This window comes from Amia ocellicauda, chromosome 12 (assembly GCF_036373705.1).
Source record: "Amia ocellicauda isolate fAmiCal2 chromosome 12, fAmiCal2.hap1, whole genome shotgun sequence".
NCBI lineage: Eukaryota > Metazoa > Chordata > Actinopteri > Amiiformes > Amiidae > Amia > Amia ocellicauda.
This window is the reverse complement of record NC_089861.1, coordinates 2,871,335-2,890,374: the sequence shown is the minus strand read 5'-3', so window position 1 is coordinate 2,890,374 and position 19,040 is coordinate 2,871,335. Positions and strand designations below refer to the sequence as shown.

The following is a 19,040-nucleotide window of genomic DNA, read 5'->3' as shown; positions in this document are numbered from 1 at the left end:
CCGGGGATTCAAAGGGCTTGAACAGTCCAGGCACCTGTCACTCAGCTGGCTAATTCAATATCTAAGCCTCCCCTGAAGACGGGCTCATGTACAGGACGACAGAGTGGCCGGGAGCTCTTCCTGCGGCCTGAAGTTGTCCGACCTGCATCCCACTGTGAACTGCGCCTCCACACTGAGGGCCGGTGTCATAGTCCTCCAGATACACCCTGTGGCCATCGTTAACAACAGGCCTTGAGCTGTTTCTTTTTTGAGTCTGGATCCACACACAGGGCAACTCCAGCTCCTCTGCGTCTGTTGGTCGTCCATTTAAACCCTTCATATGTTGCAGTATTTAAATCTGCATCTGTAGCTGTGTGGAGGAATCTCATTGCTATATCCGGAATATGTATGTGTAGAAAGAGGGCGCAGCGCAGTAAATGTGTTGCCCCTCAAGACAGGTTTTGTGGATGATGCCATGACTATATAAGTATGCCCTGTGTGTGTGTATGAGTATATTTGTGTATGAAATTGTGTGTCTGTGTATGTGCAGTTGCAAATACAGTTCTGTGTTCTTGGCCAGCGTGGTTTCTGTGCCTCCCGTCTGAGCTGGGTTCACATTGTGGTTTTCTGCAGCGAGATTCTTGTCAGGATGACACCATACATATTTCATAGGGTTCACAATCTGGCCATGTGCAGCCCAGGGAAGGATCATCTATCCTGTGAAGTATTTTCCTTTTTTTATTTATTTGTGGATAAATCTACAGTATATCTATACAACATATATATTCACACACCAAAATCACAATTTTCACAGTAACAGTTATATTTCAAAATGTTCCCAGCCTTCACTGTAAACAATGTTATTCTGATTCATTGTGTTTAATAGATATTGTTCCTCTAAGCTAGGCGTAGTTACCAGCTGATATATGTTCAGAGTTTGTTGAACTCAGCTGAGAAAAGACGGTAAAGACTGCAGTAGACTGAACCGAGTTGAGACGGGGTGTAAGCTTTTGACTGCCGCTAAATAGAAGTCAATGCAGTCCTCATTGGTTTGTTCCACTCAAGGACTCTCAATACGTGTTGAGCTGGCAAGTTCCCGATGTCTATGTAATTGCAGCGAGAGCGTATTTTCTGTGACATGTCACCGTGGCTGAAACCCTGCTGAAATGATCGTGGGTGCGAGGAATTCCTTTTAAAGGTAATTATGCTGCTGCAATATCTGGCCGCCGCATTTATTTCGGCCTGTAAGTGGTATTCGTACCGCAGCGAAGAGCGGTAGAAAACCTCTGCCTTCCCCATAACGCCACAGACATTTAGTGGCATTAGCGGGGTCATTTGCTATTAGTCTGTCGTTTATTATTTTTTTCCTTGGAGCTTGTCGGGGTTTGGGCGCTGTGCGGTCCAGCCCTGCCCTTTCCGACTTCTCTAAAATCACCACTCTCGTTCCCCTGCAGGCACAAGACCCCCAGGTGCTGGAGCAGCTGTCCAAGAACATCACCCGAATGGGGCTGACGAACTTCACCCTCAACTACCTCAGGGTAAGTGGCCCCGTTTTCTCTCAGTGCCCAGACCCCTGTGGCCCCCGAGGACGCACCGGTTTTGGGCAGTGGGCAGTGGACTTGCCCTCCCTTTGCGATGGTAACGGACCGAGCCGTGGCTGTGAAGCCGTGCCGCGCGGTGCAGTAGAGAGTGCCAGTCACACAAGGTGACGGCGCAAGATCTGCGGAGTCCTTGATCGCTTCCGTTCGCTTGGTTGAACCCGGTGTTGTCATTCGGAGGTTGAGTCTGTTTTCAAAGGGCGCTGATTGAGCTTCACAGGGAGAGCTGCAGGAGAGCGACATGATAGAGATCCAGCTTGAAAGAGTGACATGGCCCCTCGCAATATACATGCCATTAACAATGCATGTGTATTATGGCTGGGAACAGAGAGCAGGTCCATGCCTTCAAATCCCTGTGATCTATAATAAAGTTCCAGTATATATATATATTTAACCTTCTTGTCGGTTATCTGCTGGTGTTGTCTTTGAAGAGATTTCTTCAGACGGCTTCATTATTAAGGCAGTGATTGTGTCCCAATGGAACGCAGTGCTCGTGTTTTACACCACACAGGAAAGATATATATATATTTATATTTTTCTGCATTGGTTTCTATAATGTATTCCTTTCTGGCCTTTTATCCTGCCTTGTTGCTCTTGCTTTCCCTTCTTGTTTTTTTATATAACTTACAGAAGATCTCTGTTTATCAGAGACAGAGCGGCCTTTTTTCTTCTACCCTGCTAATACCTGTGTGAGATGTATTAATAAAACATCAAGAGCGCAGGCCATGGACGAAATCAGACTCACTGCAGACTGTTGTTGTTTTTTTTCTTCATAATCTTCTTAATGAAAAACTAATTAGAAAAACATGCACACTAATTGAAAGTCTCTGGACTGTCTGCGGACTGCATGAGGCAATCTGTTTGTTTGTTTTCCTTTGTGAAAATGTTGATGTTGCAGGCCTGGCCAAAGACCTCTCTGAATCTATAATCCGAGATGTGGGATGCGTGAACGTGGCAGTGTAGTTTGTGTCCCAGCCCTGGAACGGTAAAGGCACCTGGGGATTTGTCGGCGTGGGGAGTTTTTCTCCTCATTAGCGGTCTCGGAACAGCAGGGGGCTTCGCAGGAACGTGCCCCTCTCCCGGCTACAGCGTTCAATGCAAATAATCGGCGCGAGAATCCAGCTTAACTTGTGCTTTTCCTTCTTGAATGCATGTATTTAATGTGAAACATTTGGCAGGGATTTCACCACTAAGAAACATCTGTGTCATCCTAATGGGCAGGGTGAAGAGGCCACAGATATAAGGATTTCGTCTCCTTCCTATTTCCACCATTTATTTCGTTCTTCGGACTCTCCTCCCCCTGCAGCTGAGTCAGAGTTATCGGTGCACAGACCTCTGCACCTGTGTGTGACTGCACGTCTGCCTGTGCCGTCCCCGCCTCTCCGCTCTTCTTGGCAACAGTAAATATCGGTGTTTCAGTCACCATTCCTCGCGGCAAGCGTTGCACAGGTGTTCAACTGCAGGGCCTTTAAGTCACCGAGCGTGAATGAGAAACTATTCATCTCGTATTCTTTTCTAGTCCAAATAGTACAATTCCGCTTCAGGAGTAGAAATTCCACGAGCATTGGAGTTTGAACACCTCCACAAACACCCACACAGCCTTCTGCCTCTCTCTCTCTCCTCCCCCTGCTTTCTCCTCCTCCACACACACACACACACACACACACACACACAAACACATACACACACACGCACACACGCACACATTCAGAGATGCATAAAGCTTATGCACCCTGCCTTGGGATCCTTAGATCCTCACACTCGGAGGGGCATCATTACCAGCCCTCTGAGAGATTAATATTTACTCAGTCGGCCTGTGAAGCTCTTGCTCTGTAATTAGGGACCGATTGCTTTTTACATATTCATACTGCAGTCAGCATTAGGGTAAGACTTCGGTATTGCAGGCTGCCGTCAGCCCACCCCCACATCCCCCCCTTGCAAAAAGAAATAAACAAAAACCAGGCCACGCGTCTCAACCATCTTTGAGTTCGAACCAGAAAAATACATGGATACAGAGAACTTGGAGAACAAATTTTCCAAAGACTAGGTTGGTTTCAACCAGCATAGAGGCTCTGAAATTGCACGGGAACGAACACACACACCTCGGCCGTGGACTTGAAATGAGTTCGGATTTGTTTTACGTCACTTTGCCAAAGAAAGCTCCAGAGCAGCCTGCTGGCAAGACACCGAGGCCCAGTCTCAGTCCCACGCGCTCGACTTTACAGGGTTTGTCTCATGTTCCCTATCGGACGAGAACAGGATCCGACGGCGAAGGGATTGTCTTTGGTGTGGGTTACAGTCTTCAGCTCAAATTTTGTAGTTAAAGAAAAGGCAGGACGTTTAAAAATACAAAATAAAACAGGGTTGCGGGGGTGACTCGTTTATTTTCCTCTAGAGCCGGTCTTTCTATTGAATGCAGTTTCAGAAAATGTCTTAGACCCCAGTTTCTGTACGAGTCGCACTACCAGCACAACAGGTTCTCTAAATTTAGCCGTGGAGACGCAGACAAGCCTACGTAGCACAGCAAAGGAAAAATTATTATTTTTGTATTTTGAAGGGGCTCTAAGTAGCCGCATTAAAATGAGGTGCATCCTGTGTGATTTCATGGCGGAGAATAAACCAGAGTTCCCATTGCCTCTGTCTGTCAGGGCTTTGAGATGCAATGGCAGTTCTCTGGCTCACAGCCAGGCAGGCTTTTTGGCCGGACTGTTGCTATAGTGTAGAGCTTTTACAATTATTAGTGTTGCAGGCTTCCTACAATTCAGTGTAAAAATAGATCTCGTTTTGGGGGGAAAAAAACAAAGCTTACATGGATTGTTACTGAGCCACAGCTTACAGCTCTGAACCAGGAGGTTTCTGGCCCACAAAATATATATATACATGTGCTGTGTACTATATGTTGACATTTATTTGTGTAACTGAATAACAGGCCAAACTGTGTCTCTGAAAGTCAGTGACTCGCATTTCCCTTCATCCGAACATAATCACCAATACCCACAGGCCCGCACGGCGCTCTGCGAAGGCTTGTGTTTCTGCTGCAGTTCGCAGTTTCCCGTGGGTGCACAGGTGTTTGAGTGGAGCGTAACGATCTCCATATGGCCTCTGTGAACAACATTGTCGTAGCCCAAGTCAAGAGGAGGGCCTCCGTTTGGATATTTCAACTTTGAGTGTCGAGTAGCATTTGTGTCTCCTCGGCGTGCTCTTACAGTGCTTAATTGCTGCCTCTTGCCACACTGTATCTTGGCAGGAGTAACACCCCGCAACACTGGCGATTCCCTCCGTCAGCTGGTTGCTCTTCATTAAGACCTGGAGGTCTTTATTGTGTCAATATGTGGCAACAGTTTCATTGCTGTGTCAGAGGCTGGATACTTTTTTAAATGAAGGGCAATCTGGAAAAAATGTAATGGCCAAACCAGGTTTCCCTTTTGTTAAATCTAGTCATGCCATGAAATCTTGGATTCACAGTCTCTTCATATCAGACACCAGACACAAGCCCCTTCCTCAGCCGGGTCAATCCTGACCAACAGATCTGTGAATAAACTGAGCCTATGAGGGAGACAGACAGTAATTCAGTTACTGGAGTAATCAAATCAATCAAACATCTTTTTTTTTGTGTTGTATCACCCTGGGAGAAATGCTGGCCTCAAGCAATAAACCATTGAAACCTACCCTGCAACAAAATACACTTGAACATTGCAGGATGGTGAGGATTGTTATTATTGTTGTCTTCACAAGAAGTGCAGCCTCCTCCCTGTTGTGTGTGAGATGTAAAGCAAAGATACAGACCTGCGGTGAATGAAAGCAATTAAAAATTAACTTCCGCAGCCCACTCGTGTTCCCGGCGCACCGGGCCGTGCAGAGCGCCCTCGCATCCACTGCAGGCCCCTCCTTCGGCAGGAGAGCTGCAAAGCTATCATTTCATCCGAGTAATCCTGGAGTGAGTGACCCAAAGTGACCTGAACAGGAAAGGACGAGGGGAAAATTGGACAGAAGGGATTTAATTCCCCCGTTTGTTTGTTTGTTTTTGAATCTAGCTGTACTATAAATAGCTTTTCCCTGCCTAGATTGAATATGTGGGTGATTTTACACTCAAGACGATATTCTGACCTAATTTTAAGTACTCTTAAACCTGCAGTACATCGGCTCGGTTGAACCAGAGCTATGCGTGAACTTTGAACCTTGAGAAATCGATGAGCTTGCACACTGTTGAATTAAACAATTTTTCTTAATGAAGTAATGAATAACAATCACATTTCGAACAATGCTCACATAAACCCAAGACTCATACGCGCTCTCTTTCCTAAAGTATTTTGAACTGTGGCTTCCTCCAGTCCTCTGTGGCATGTTGTTATTGCAGTTCATCGTGCTCAGAGGTTATCAGTAGGTACTGCACAGCAAACACAATAACGTTTGTTTTTTTCAGTCTTGCATTAGAAGTTATTTCTTGTGAAGAAAGTAATTTTCCCAATACTAATAAGGAAAGGATCGAATCCCCAAATGTTTCTTATAACAGGGTATTGGGAATAGATGCTAATGCCGTTAGCCTCAGATCTGTTCAGCCAATTATGAGGAAAGTAGTTTTAAATTATTGCAAGTAGTAAAGTGTGAAAATATCATGCCTGTGTTAGTTTCTCTTCGTCTCCAAAATAGTTGTAATCAATATGTGTAAATAATTAATATATATATATATATATATATATATATATATATATATATATATATTTTTTTTTTTTTTTTTTACATAAAGCAGTTTCTGGGTGTTTCTATAGCACATTTACTTTTTTATAGGTGTCTCTGTTCTAATGATGTGTCAAATGTCAATCACTGCTTGGTTTGACTGACCCCTTTGCTCCAAATGTGCTTTTTTGCTTGTTGAAATGGCGGTGAATTGTGAGTAGATTAAGAGTCAAGAGCCAGACAAGGAATGGGGGGAGATATTCAGTCCTTTATGCGTCACAGTTTCATGTATTATTTTGCAAGGAAGACACACAACTTACACCCATGGTCAAGCAGGAACCTTCAGTTTCTCATGCTGGTGCACAGATGTGATAGGTTTGCTTGGAGACCAATCCTGTGCTCATTTGTGCCCCAGTGCTTATAGCAGATGAAGACTCCCGTTCTTTTCCCACTTCGGAGGCTTGTTTTTGTTTGTTTGTTTGGTTTGGTTTTCCTCTCACAGTGAAACAAACTAACGTGTGAAATGTAGTGTCGGGTGTTTATATTTGATGTCCATGTGTTCTTTAACAGTTGTGCGTCATACTGGAGCCTATGCAGGAACTGATGTCCAGACACAAAACCTACAACCTCAGCCCCCGAGACTGCCTGAAAACCTGCCTGTTCCAGAAATGGCAAAGAATGGTGGCTCCCCCAGGTATTGAAGCATCCTTCCTTAAAATCACGCTTTGCTGTTGGCTGATGTCTGGCGTGCCACCCTGTACCCAGAATCCCACCCGTCTCTGTGCGCGTCCTGCATGATTTCCTGTACGGCTTGTCTTGTGGTCGTCTGTGATGCACAGCGTAGTGTTGATTGTGAGACCTGGAAACCAAAAGCATCTTTTATTTTCAGCGCTAGCCGGACTCCTCGTTAGAAATAATCAGCTCTCGGCATTAAATATTAAGAGATCCCAGTTCTCTCTGCAGTGAAGATGCAGGGTGAGAAGAGCAGACTGAGAAAGGCAACTCACACGCACTTGCAGTCATTAGAGTGAACCGGTTGGAGGGAGAGTAGTGAAGAAAGCCAGAGAAGAAAATGAAAAAGACGAAATAGGGATCTGGGAAGTTGAGCTTCCATTTGAGATGTTTTTTACTCAGAGCAGTGTTTGACGTGCGTGTGTAGCGCAGGGTGAGCCCTCGAGAGGAGCGACTGACTAAGCTGTCGGCCTGTATTAACGTTTAGTTACACAGAGGGATTGTCGACACATCCCAGTCCTACGTGCCGTACACAGAAGCACTGAGCTTTTAAAGAAAGGAGATAACACGTTTAAAGGACCCAGTAGAGGCCAGTGTTACTTCACGCACGTCTGTGCTTGATAAGAGCGCAATGCATCCACATGGCAGACCGGTAGCGCTCGCTCGTAGGGCAGAAGCAGTGACCTCTGTTTGTGACTGTTTGTGCGATTGTTTCTCATCAGCGGCGATATTGACGGCGCTGTGGCCTGCACGCTGCCGTGGCCTTGTTTTCGTGATTGTAGTTTTCGAGTTTCTCCTCATTCTTCTCTAATCTGGAACAGTGCGCTTTTTTGTCAGGAAGGATGTAGACATGCATTTGCTGATAACCTGAAACTCAGACATGGAAATCCTACTATTTTATTTTTTGTAAGGATACCAGAATAGGTTTCACTCAATTCCTTTCTGTCAAGCAGGGCTGTAAACAGGCTGTTTCTGAGGTAAACAAGGGAACTGATGCCAAATTGAGGTGTTCCTGGTTGTGTTAGGTTAGCTTACTTTATTTGTAATAACAAGACCAAAGCATTTCAGTCGATGAAAGGTTAAAAACATAGGTGGGTTTTTCTCCCAGCAATGTATGTATTTTTTTCCTTCTGTGTTTCATTCAAATTCTTCTAAAACATCTCCCTTGGTGTGATTAGTAAGAACCTCAAAGATCTATTTCAATTTCAGACTTTCTTGTAAATATTAGAATAAGCAGCTTATTTATTGCTAAAACTGTTAAATACTCTTACACGATAACAGCGAAATCTCACGGATTAAGTGTTTAATAATAAACACTCAGCTGTAGAAATTCTACCATCTGGTGAAATAAATAAAGTTTGTGACTGAATCCCGACGACATGCTTTTCCAGCGAGTAGCAGGAATTATCACAGAGAGCATGCCCATTAAACCATAGCTTAAACCTTCATTATTATCATTTTAAACACACATTTGTAGTTTACATTCCAAGTAAAAATGTATTTCTTTAGATTCCAAATTAAACCCTTGATACTGCAAATTGTGCTGCAAATTGAATAAACTAAATTTAATTGCTGCACACAAAACGCAATACATATTTTGGCTGTATATATGTATATGTATATATATATTAAAAAGGGGAAAAAAAAGTTTAATTTCATCTTCATTTCTTCTCAGTTGTCATTATGCAGGTCTTTGTGTGTTTCTCAGTTTTATGGCGCTAATTACTTTAATAAACAAAATTCCCTCTGGCTCCGGTTTCAGCAGGACACCCACAGAACTTCAAAACGGAAATTTTCCCTACAAATCACAAAAAAGGTACTTTTTCATCTTCTAATCGAAACTGTAATGCCAGTTGGTCTCACTGGAAGGACAGCCCAGTCGTAGATGCAATGTTATGAAACACTTTCTCGTGTCATGAATGCTCAATCATTATCACAAACGGCATATTTCAAAAGCAATATAAGAAACGGCTACATGTGTCCGTATTTATAACCTAAATTTAGCTCACATTCACTCTCAAAACGCCCCACCACTGATTTCTGAATAGTCTGTGATTGAGTTATGAAGTCCTGCAGTCCCGTAGTGAAAACAACACAGCGCTGTAGACAATCGAGGCCAGTCCTAGAGCCCAGGCTATTGGAAGAGATGCTTTATTCACTGCATTCATACTGCATTGGAAATAAAGGAGAGGCAAACCTGGCTGAACCCAGGGCAGAGACGCAATTAAACACACAAAATAACAAGTGACACAGAGGGCCTTTTACCTTAACAGACTCTTATATTTTTGAGCATTTATGTGAAAGCCAACTCAACTGGGGCTTCATTCTTACTAGTGCATGTCTGGGGAGATGTTAAAACACTGTTTAATAACACTTGTGTACACACAGGCGAATATGTTAAAAGCCGCAGTGGGACGGACACACGAGGACGTTGCCATAAACCCTCGTCTGTTATCAGCTTAGAAACACCCACTGCACATTCCCGGCAGGATCTGGGCTTTGATTTTCTTCTCTTCTCCCCGCCTTTGTCCGTCTCCCCCGTTCCGCTCCAGCCGAGCCGACGAGACAAACGACCACGAAGAGGCGGAAACGGAAGAACTCGGCGAGCAGCGCGTCCAACAGCAGCGTGGGCAACAGCACCAACAGCAACAGCAAGAAGCGGAGTCCGGCCAGCAACTTCAGCCTCTCCAGTCAGGTACCTGTAAGCATCCGTTTCACTCTTCTAGCTTAAACGCCCGCCGCTCCCACGCGAAGCCAGGCTCCGGGGCCACGTCTCAGCCCGTGAGTCCGGCGGAAATTTGTTGGCTGTGAGAGGCCCCTTTTAAGACTTCATGTAGGTCTGTGTTTTAGGATTTACGTTCCAGGAAAAAGTGCTCTCTTCCGGTACTTGGTTTTGTTTTTAATAAGGGCGTTATAAAGGGATGTATCATGTTTTTGTCCCAGTTACTCACCGCGGTTCCTGCAATACGGGCCAGTCAAAGTTTGTGGAATCGCCTCTAATCGAAGCCGTCCTCTGTGTCTGGAGACGGCCGCCGGAGCGATCCACACCTGGGATTTACATTATACAGGAAATAAAAAATACATCAGATGGGGGTGGGGGGGATAAGAAAGCCAGCGGGGTGATGAGGTGCCGCGCAAGGCCCCTGATATCCCTGAGTCTGGCGGTTTACTCCGGCCCCACCGTACAGCTATGACTACACGGCGGACTTATTTTTCAGGCTCCGGAAAGATTAACTAACTTTTCATTCCAAAGCGCGTTATCTCAAAGCACCACACCGAAACACTTTCAGCCTCTTTTGCGCGCCCAAGTCGACACACAAGCCACCGCAGACTAATAAACAGTGGCACCTCCAAGCCCGGGAACCCACCACTCTCTGTAAAATTGCTTCCCAGAGGTCAGAGACGCTAAAGGCCTGCTTTTTAAACCCTTGTGAAATATTTCACCTCTTGCTAACAGGTGCATTGCAGCGTCGAATAATAAGCTGGGGTTTTTTTTGTTTTTTTTTGGCCTCCGTCTGGATACACTCGAGGGCCAAGTGTTTAACCGAGCCTTCCCCGGCGCTGAAGAAGAATAAGGACTAAAAATAAGGAAAACTTTGTCCTCTCTTCCGCGTATCGTTTTTCAGGGGCGAATAAAACCGCCAGCGCAGCGCTTGTCCTAATCGCTCCTGTCACAGCAGAACCAGTCAACTCCGGTTGCCTCTGTAGTGTTTAGACTGCCTTCCTTAATTCTTACCCTAGTGTAATCATGGCTGAGGCAGTCCTACCTACGTACTTACATCTGTCTATTTATATATGTCTATATCATACGTCTGAATGATATGCTGGGGCAACATCACGCACTTGAGAATAACACTCCCTTCCCGATACAGTTCCGTAGAGATATTCGGACGCGCGGTGCATTGTGGGAAGAGGTTTAGGCCACAGTTAATGGTTCTTATTCGGAAACTATTATTAAGTATTTCGTTAAAAAGAAAACTAAGACGGTGCTCTTCTTTTCCAGTGATTCTCCACCTCTGTCAACTGAAGACTTAGCTCATCACTAACTCGGATAGGGAGCTAAGCATCCAGTCCACCTGGGCAATTAGACTGGACTCCAGTGCGTGTCTGTGCGTGTGTGAGGTTGGGGGTTGGAGGGAGGTGGGGGGAATATAAATACAAATACTCAACATGGAAGAAACTAACTACTAAAAAACATGCTAAATACATGCAATAATCTCCCAAAAATATATTCTTAAGTAGTGGAATAAACAACTGTGTTCCTTGGATGCAATGTGTCTGTTTGCTGGTTTGTATCAGCACTAAAAACACACATCGTTGGATCGTTCCCCTGTCTGTGGGTTTCCACGGGGGGACGTGCCGATAGCCCTTTGCTTTACTGTGGTTGTTTCTGTGTAACAGCAGCCTACTGTGGCCCTCCCTCTGCCTCCTGTATAGATACACACGTCCCGATAGCAGACACAGTTACACACGGACTACACGCGTCGCACTCGTCCGAGGAGGCCAGGTACACGGCTGCATGCTCCCGATGACAACGCAGAGCCATTCTGCGTGGTTTCCATGTGGGAGAACGAAAGAGCGGAAAACGCGACATCTAACATTGCATATTCAACACTGACCTCTACTGGCAAACTGCAGTGATGAGACAACTGGTGAACAACTTCTTGCTTTTTCGCCTCCTGTATACTTCACCTTGTCCTCTGTCGTGGCTGCATCGGTCCAGACGGAACTCTTTTAAATTGTACACAGGATCTGATCAGCCGTGCTTGCATTGCATTGAAAAAGGGAAGCGCTATTGATCATTATATACAGAACACAGTATGTGGGTCACAGCGGGGATGAAGGTGTAGAATAAAAGGGAAACAAATCAATTAATTAAATGCACGCTATGTTTTTCAAAATATACATTACTATATACAGGTAAAACTTTTCTTTCAGACTCCCGGGAGAGGAACTAACTTTCTACCCCAAACGTGTTATCCTCTTTTTGCACTGGAGTAACACACAAGCCATCCCAGACTAATAAACGGTTACACTTCCCAACCCCTCAATGCTTTTGGAGCTGAAGGGATCTACGGCTTTCAGTAAAAAAAAAAAAAAGTCTTCGTCTTGGTCTGCAGATCGGGGGAAGGCTGTCACACGTATCTCCTCACGTTGACACCAGTTGCCATTGTTGCAGTGAGACCTCCTCTCACTACTGTTCGCTCCCAGGCCGGCGTTAATGACATGAGTAGGAAACGTTATCAATGTAATTGTAATTAATACTCTCAATCATCCTCGCGTACAGCACCAGCTGGACAGACTGGTACACATTTATTTGTGCGCTCGTTTTCTTGCACATTCACACACACACTGGGCTTCCCTGCGCTGGGCGAGGTGACAGGCAGCGTGGAATAACAGATGGCAAATTCTGGGCTTGTTGGCAATCAGCAGGTTTTTTGCTAATGACTTAATTAGCTATGCAAATTGTCAAATCAGTGTGTATATTGTTATTTAGTGAAAACCTTACCTAAATTAATTACCATAATTAAGTAGCTGAACGTGGAGTGTGTCGGCGGTGGCGAGGGGATTCCTCTGGCTCGCTAACAGGGAAGGGGGATCTGAAGTGCGGCTCTATTCTTGGATGAACTAAAAAAACTTGTGCAGCGTTTCTTCCAGCATCAGGAGCATGGGGACATCGTGCGCGCTTTTATAGAGACGCGAGACAAATGAGCAGTGAAGTGCTTCCCATTTCGACGCACGCGCCAGTCCCTCCGCGTCCCAGGATGCACCGGGCAACACAAAGGAGAACAAGAGTGTGTTGGCACAGCTAGAGATGCAGTTTGCCTTTTGCCTCCTGACGATTAAATGAGCATCTACTTCCAACAAGGGTGGATACTGATAGGTCCCCAGCCACTGTGTGTGATAAAGGGGCCTTTATGTGAGGAGACGTCATGTTAAATCCCGAGGAAAAAAATAAATACACGGTTGCCTCGCTTGGTATGCAAACAAGACAATGCGCCTGAAAGGTTCCTGCTTTAGGGAGACGTGAAAACTCTGTGGAGTTCCTTCTCAGGGAATAAGTGAAGAAGAAGGTCCTCAAACCATCACTTACTAAACTCCTCTGCTTTCCAGTTTGCATTTTCCAGGCTCCTGTCCTGATTCACTGAGAGAGAGGACTCGTCTGCAGGTCCAGAAGGCTTTCTATGAACTCCTGCAGAACATTTTCTCCCCCTCCCTCTGCCCTGATAGGCGAGACTGTGTTGACTGTGTTGACTGTGTGGAGTGTGTTTTCGGTATTGATCGGTTTCAACAGAGTGCGATGTACCGTAGTTTATTTGCTTGACCTTGCAAAGAGTTCTCTGAGGTCTTCACACTCAGCTCTGTCACGTCCATGCAGACCCCGTGCACGCCTCTCCCTCATGTATGTAAACACTCCTCCCCGGCGGTTATTAAAAGCACGGAGAAGCCTGGGCTCTGAGTGTTCGCCTCTCCAAGTGGCTAGACTTGTTCTAGGCTTTCTACAGGAATATTTTGGGGTCCCATTTTAGTCTTCCCTTGTGTGAGTCATTTGTATTTCTTAGCCAAGTAAGATACTTTATTACTTTCCAACTTGAAAGCAAATTGTGCTCATGATTTGATGTCAATACTACTATACAAAACAATTACATTTTCTATGTGGTGGAAATAAAATAGCGTTCACACTTTGTGATACATACATGTTAATCAAATCCTGCTGGCCATTAAATTGTGAAATCAAGGCACATCAGCAGCGTGTCCAGGATTAAGTTTCCGCAGGGGAGTATAGGGCACCATGGCCTGCAGCCGGCAGTTTTCCCAGTAAAGGGGCTCCTTCAATCCCCCGTCCATCGCTGTTCCTCTGAGGCCGGGGGCCCTCGGCTCGTAGTGCGAGTGAAAAGCAGATGGCGTGGTGGTGCATGCTTTCACAGGACGTGTGTGTGTGTTGTCTGCATCTCTGCGTTCGCTGCAGTGAGCCGAGTTGATTGAACCAGTTGGCGATTCCAATACTGGACGTGTCACTCCAAATGATTTGTTTTAAAGAGGGGGAGAAGGGGCAGACAGAGCCCTCGTAGCGGCTGCCCTTGCGTTCAGGATCACTTCCAGCATCAGTGAACCAGTGTTATCTGCATTTCTGTGGCTGTAATTTGCATATATTGTTGTTTTTTTAATACTGAAACTGTCTTAACCATTCACTTTCCCTGTCTCATTGAAGTGAAGAACGTAAATCGGGAGAGATGTACAGATGTGCGCCGCTGCCCCCTTCCTGACTGTAAACCCTTCCTTCCCCTGAGCTTGCCTGAGCGCGGTGCAGCGGGGTGGGCGACTGAAACTGACCCGTGTGCTTGGCTGTGTCGGCAGGACGTGATGGTGGTGGGGGAGCCCACGCTCATGGGAGGGGAGTTTGGGGACGAGGACGAGCGGCTCATCACGCGGCTGGAGAACACGCAGTACGACGCGGCCAACGGCATCGACGACGAGGAGGACTTCAATAACTCGCCGGCGCTCGGAAACAACAGCCCGTGGAACAGCAAGCCGGCCAACAACCAGGACAGCAAGCCAGAGAGCACGGCCCCCCAGCCGTCCCAGTAGAGCGGCGGTGAGCGCGCTGCCGCCGCCTGGAGCTGGGGTCTTAGTTTCGTATTCGTTTTGTTTTCCTCCTCAGCAACGCGCTGTATGCTCTGTGGGTGTCCAGTTAACACTACGGTTGTGTGAGGTCCCTGAAATATTTTACAGCAAATGTTAATTTTCCTTGTAAGGCTTGAGGATTTTGGCAAAGGTGGGGAAGGGGAAGTGGGGAGGGGGGTTTAAAAAAAAGACTTCAATATACATATTATAAATATACATTTCTACATACACACAATTTAAAAGTGTGTGCGATATCGAGCAGGGGGCGCACTGCAGACCTCGCTCACTGTACATATCCCAGCTGGCAGCTGCACTCACGAAGGCAGAGTTTCCTAGTTCGAACAAACAGCGGCCACAGGTGTTTTGTGGTAAGTCTAGCACAGGCACACACACACACACACACACACACACACACGCACACGCACACGCACACACGCACACACGCACACAGTCTCGCAGGCGTGTTGCTGTGGGTTGCTCTAGTGCTCCCCTCGGCCACAGCTGCCTCTCCCGACGGGACTAGTACGGACGGCGTCGACAGATGGGGTCCAGTGATTCCCGATTGGGACTGAATCACAGGTTTGTTATAAAGACATGTATATTTCCAATGGGGGGGTGGCAAGAAACGTTTTTTTTAAGGAAAGACACGTTTTCAGCGGATTTCCATGTTCCTGAACGGAAAGCCCATTTGAACTTTGATATAAAAAGTGGCAAACGTTTCGTGTTTGTTTTATCCGCAGTCCATGCTCCAGATTGTACTGAATAACATGATGATGCGCTCGGAGATATTCCAAATATTTTAATTCCTCGTTTTTACATTTTAAGCTACCAATGCTGTTTGTTTTGATTTTTCCGTTCCGGTTTGCCCTTTTCTCGCCATCATGTGGTCACAACCACAACTCTGTGGCTTTGAAGGAATAAGAAATGGGACGGTAAGAGGAACAAGATGGATGCATCGTTTACTCTTTGAGGTTTTTTTCCCTGTACACTGGTTTCGGCTCATTGGTCTTCTCTGATATTGGTTAAGAGCCCACTTTTTACAACAAATCTACTCCCAACAGTGGTATTAAATTACTCCCATACTTTGGATTGTGATGTTTAGGCCTTTCTTGACAATACTTCATTTCTAATTCTCTATACCCTGATCTATGGGCCTAATACTTATAACAACTAAATTAAAGTCAACACCAGTACCACAGTTAAATGTCACTCTGCAGTTTGGATCATCCCACAAGTGATTTAAACTTGGCACTTTCAGTTACACTAAATGGAGTGTGTCGGGCTTTTGCAGAAGATGTAAAAATGTGGACCACACTTGAAGACACCGTGTCCTTTATAGTGAGGCTTTTCGGTGGCGTTATTAAAGGCACCCCCATCCGGTCGAGGTGTTGAACGAGTGGGGGTGGGTGTGCTGCCGATTATAGGCTATTGCCATTTTGATTTGCCATTTGATTTGGACCTGCTCCCTCTGGACTCCCTTCCCACAATCCCAGGGCTGGAACATGACACTGCAGCCCCCAGGGATGAGTCTGAGACCCCCGCTCTTCAGCCTGAAAAGGCCTGCGAACCAGAATCTGCTGAAGTCGTGATTTTGTTGTTTTTCTTTTGCAAAGCTGTATATATATAATTTGTATTATGTGAACTGAACTTTTGCTGTCCCCCCCTTGCTTTCTGTTGTTGTCCGTCTACCACTGGGTTTCTGGACGGCAAACGGGCGATAAACCCTCTATTGATCATTTAGTATTGAACGATCAAAACTGCTGTACATGGCAAGAAGTTGAACAAGCCCAGAAAAGAACAAACATCTGGTTAAGAAATCGTTTGACCAATTATCACAGTTTTACAGAGTTCCATGGCAGAGTAAACTTAAATGGATTACTGTGCTTATATGTGCTAGAAGTGGGTTATTTTTTATGATGATTTTAGAACATGTAATTAGTTTTTTTGGTTAGTCACATATCATCTTAATTGGGAATCGCCAATTGTTAATCAACTCTGCTCATGGATGCAACTCCTGTGATTAATGGGAGAGGGAGGGAGGCAGCTTGCACACGCACACGCACACGCACACGCACACACACACACACACACACACACACACACACACACACACACGCACACACACACACACACACACACACACACACACACACACACACACGCACTCTGAATACTCCAAGACTCTTGAGACAGCTGCTTCTCCTCACACTGCGAGTCCCCAGTGCAAACAGCCGAGGACAGCCTCGTGGGGAGGACCGGCGCGGCGCTCACTGGGAACACTATGGAGCCCGTGGGCGTCTGGCCGACTCGAGCCCGTCCGAGACCCTGGCAGGGTCAGCTGTGTGCCGCCCCCATGGGGAATGCCAGCCAGCCATGACACTGTCCACACTGAAACCAGCACTGCCCGGACTGTGGGACTCGCATTTCCTAGAGGGACTTGAGCCTCAGTGCACTGCTCCTGTGTTCGACGTGTGGAAGAGGTAGAACGGACACATTTTCCAGTCTGGCAGCAGCGGGACTGGGATCCATCCCGCAGGGGGTCTCGGGCCCCAAGAGGCTCGTTCACGGCCCTCGTATCCAGACGGCAGAGCTGCTGGGCATCTCCGCGATGGAGCTCAGCCCTCACACCACGCCCCAGCACACGGGGCCAGCGGGTCTTGGCAAGAGCAGGTCTACAGCAGGGCCACTGTGAACGGCAACCCCCACAGAAATGAGTTGCATATTTTCAGCAGCATTCTTTATATCCAAACCCTGCATTCCTTGCACAGCGTGACTTGTTCATGTGTACAGTGATTATCTGCAGCGAGAGAGAGAGAGAGAGAAAATGTGCCGAGTGAAAAGCAAAATGATGCATATTGCAACACAGTGAGTGTCTGGTGAAGGAAAAAAAATCTGAATCTGAAAGCGAGTCTTGATTTGTTTGTTGTTGGTGTTGTTAAAACTTAATTTTATTTCAATTACATTTTTAACAAGGTTTTTAAAGGATATCCAGCCGGTCCTGACCCTCAGTTGGGGAACACTGTCTCAAGGGTTGAAGCTTTGTAAATAAGCTAATGATCCAGACATCTTAAAAGCCATGAAACCTGTAACATGGAGGGCAGCTGAATATTACAGCTTTTGTGTTTTTAATGTACCTGAGTTGCATCTGATGGTTTTATTAGTCCTTATCAGTATTATCATTTATTCCATGTTTGATATTTTTTGCAACCAGAAACAAACGGAAACAGAAAGACCGCAGCTGTCTTCTGTTGATCTTGTGTATTTATGTGAACATTTGTAAGGAAACTAACAGATTTCGCAGTTTGTTTCATCCTCATATTAATATTGTTCAGCACAACATGTAAAATATTAGCGAAGCGTCTTTGTGTCATAACTGGTGTATTTTATGTATGCTTTTCCCATTACGTGTGCCAATAAACTGTGGTAACATGAGCTGAGCAATTGATACTCTCCTCTTCTTTAATACGAATATTACTACATTACATTATTTGTCATTTAGCTGACGCTCTTATCCAGGGCGACTTACAATTGTACCCATTTATACAGCTGGGCATTTTACTGGTGCAATCTAAGTGAAGTACCTGCTCAAGGGTACAACAGCACATGGGATTTGAACCCACAACCTTCCAGAGCCCTAACCACTACTCCACAGTGCGGCATAATAGGATAGAGCTCAACCTTGATGGGAATTGAGCAGATCTAGAAGCAATATTAAAGCATGTTTAAAAAAGCACTGCTGACACAACTATCTTCCTCTCTCATGGTTTAAATATAACCTAGGATTCACACTTCTGTGGCTGTTGGATAATGTTGATGCTCATATGGCTCTGAATCACTGCTGTCTGAAAAAAACAGCACTACCCTGGAGCCTGTGTCTAGCATAAAAGTGCTTTTAGATTGCTCCATTACAAAAGCTATAATTACATTTGGCACACAAATTAAGATTGATCTCTCTACAATCTGAATGCTCTTTTTTTATAATTAATATACAGTAAAAAATTGTTTTCTTGTTAAACTATTTTAAAAACAAGGATGGTTGCAATAGTGACACAGTTTTAGATACACACTGTCATTCACAGCAAACTAAGAGGAACCGCAGACATTAAATGTTGCAGACAGTGAAAACAGCCCTCAGTCATTAATAAATAGTCTATTCAATACATGGGTTAAAGTGATAACTCAGAGTGTGCCAATCCATTCTTTTTATGGTGACATTAACTTTATGCTTTATTTCTGGGTCTGAGGCTGTTGACCCCTGTTTATTAATGGTCTACTTTATCACTGGTATTGCCTGCCTTTCCTGTTGTCTTCGCCCCATTCCTTCCCTCTTTTCCCACTTTGTTTCTAGTCAATCGAGGCGTCTGTCAAGTGAGTCAAGTGCGTAACAACAGGATCTCTCAATGATGCTTTAAATCTGCGCGTAAATGT

The 19,040-nt window shown here is 45.5% G+C and overlaps 1 protein-coding gene across 3 annotated transcripts in view; it reads left to right on the top strand.

The window, feature by feature from the left end:
• The window catches only part of LOC136764218 (LIM domain-binding protein 2), an 86,760-nt gene extending 68,716 nt beyond the window's left edge, over positions 1-18,044 (top strand). Inside the window, exons 5-9 of one of the 3 annotated variants that reach the window (XM_066718072.1) lie at positions 1,434-1,517; positions 6,825-6,948; positions 8,752-8,802; positions 9,539-9,687; positions 14,346-18,044. In XM_066718072.1, the coding sequence (XP_066574169.1) occupies positions 1,434-1,517; positions 6,825-6,948; positions 8,752-8,802; positions 9,539-9,687; positions 14,346-14,576 (639 nt within the window). In that variant the 3' untranslated portion in view covers positions 14,577-18,044. Of the gene's footprint in view, positions 1-1,433; positions 1,518-6,824; positions 6,949-8,748; positions 8,803-9,538; positions 9,688-14,345 lie in introns of all 3 variants that reach the window. The other 2 variants (XM_066718070.1, XM_066718073.1) reach the window with 2 other exon arrangements.
• The last annotated feature ends 996 nt before the right edge of the window (positions 18,045-19,040 follow it).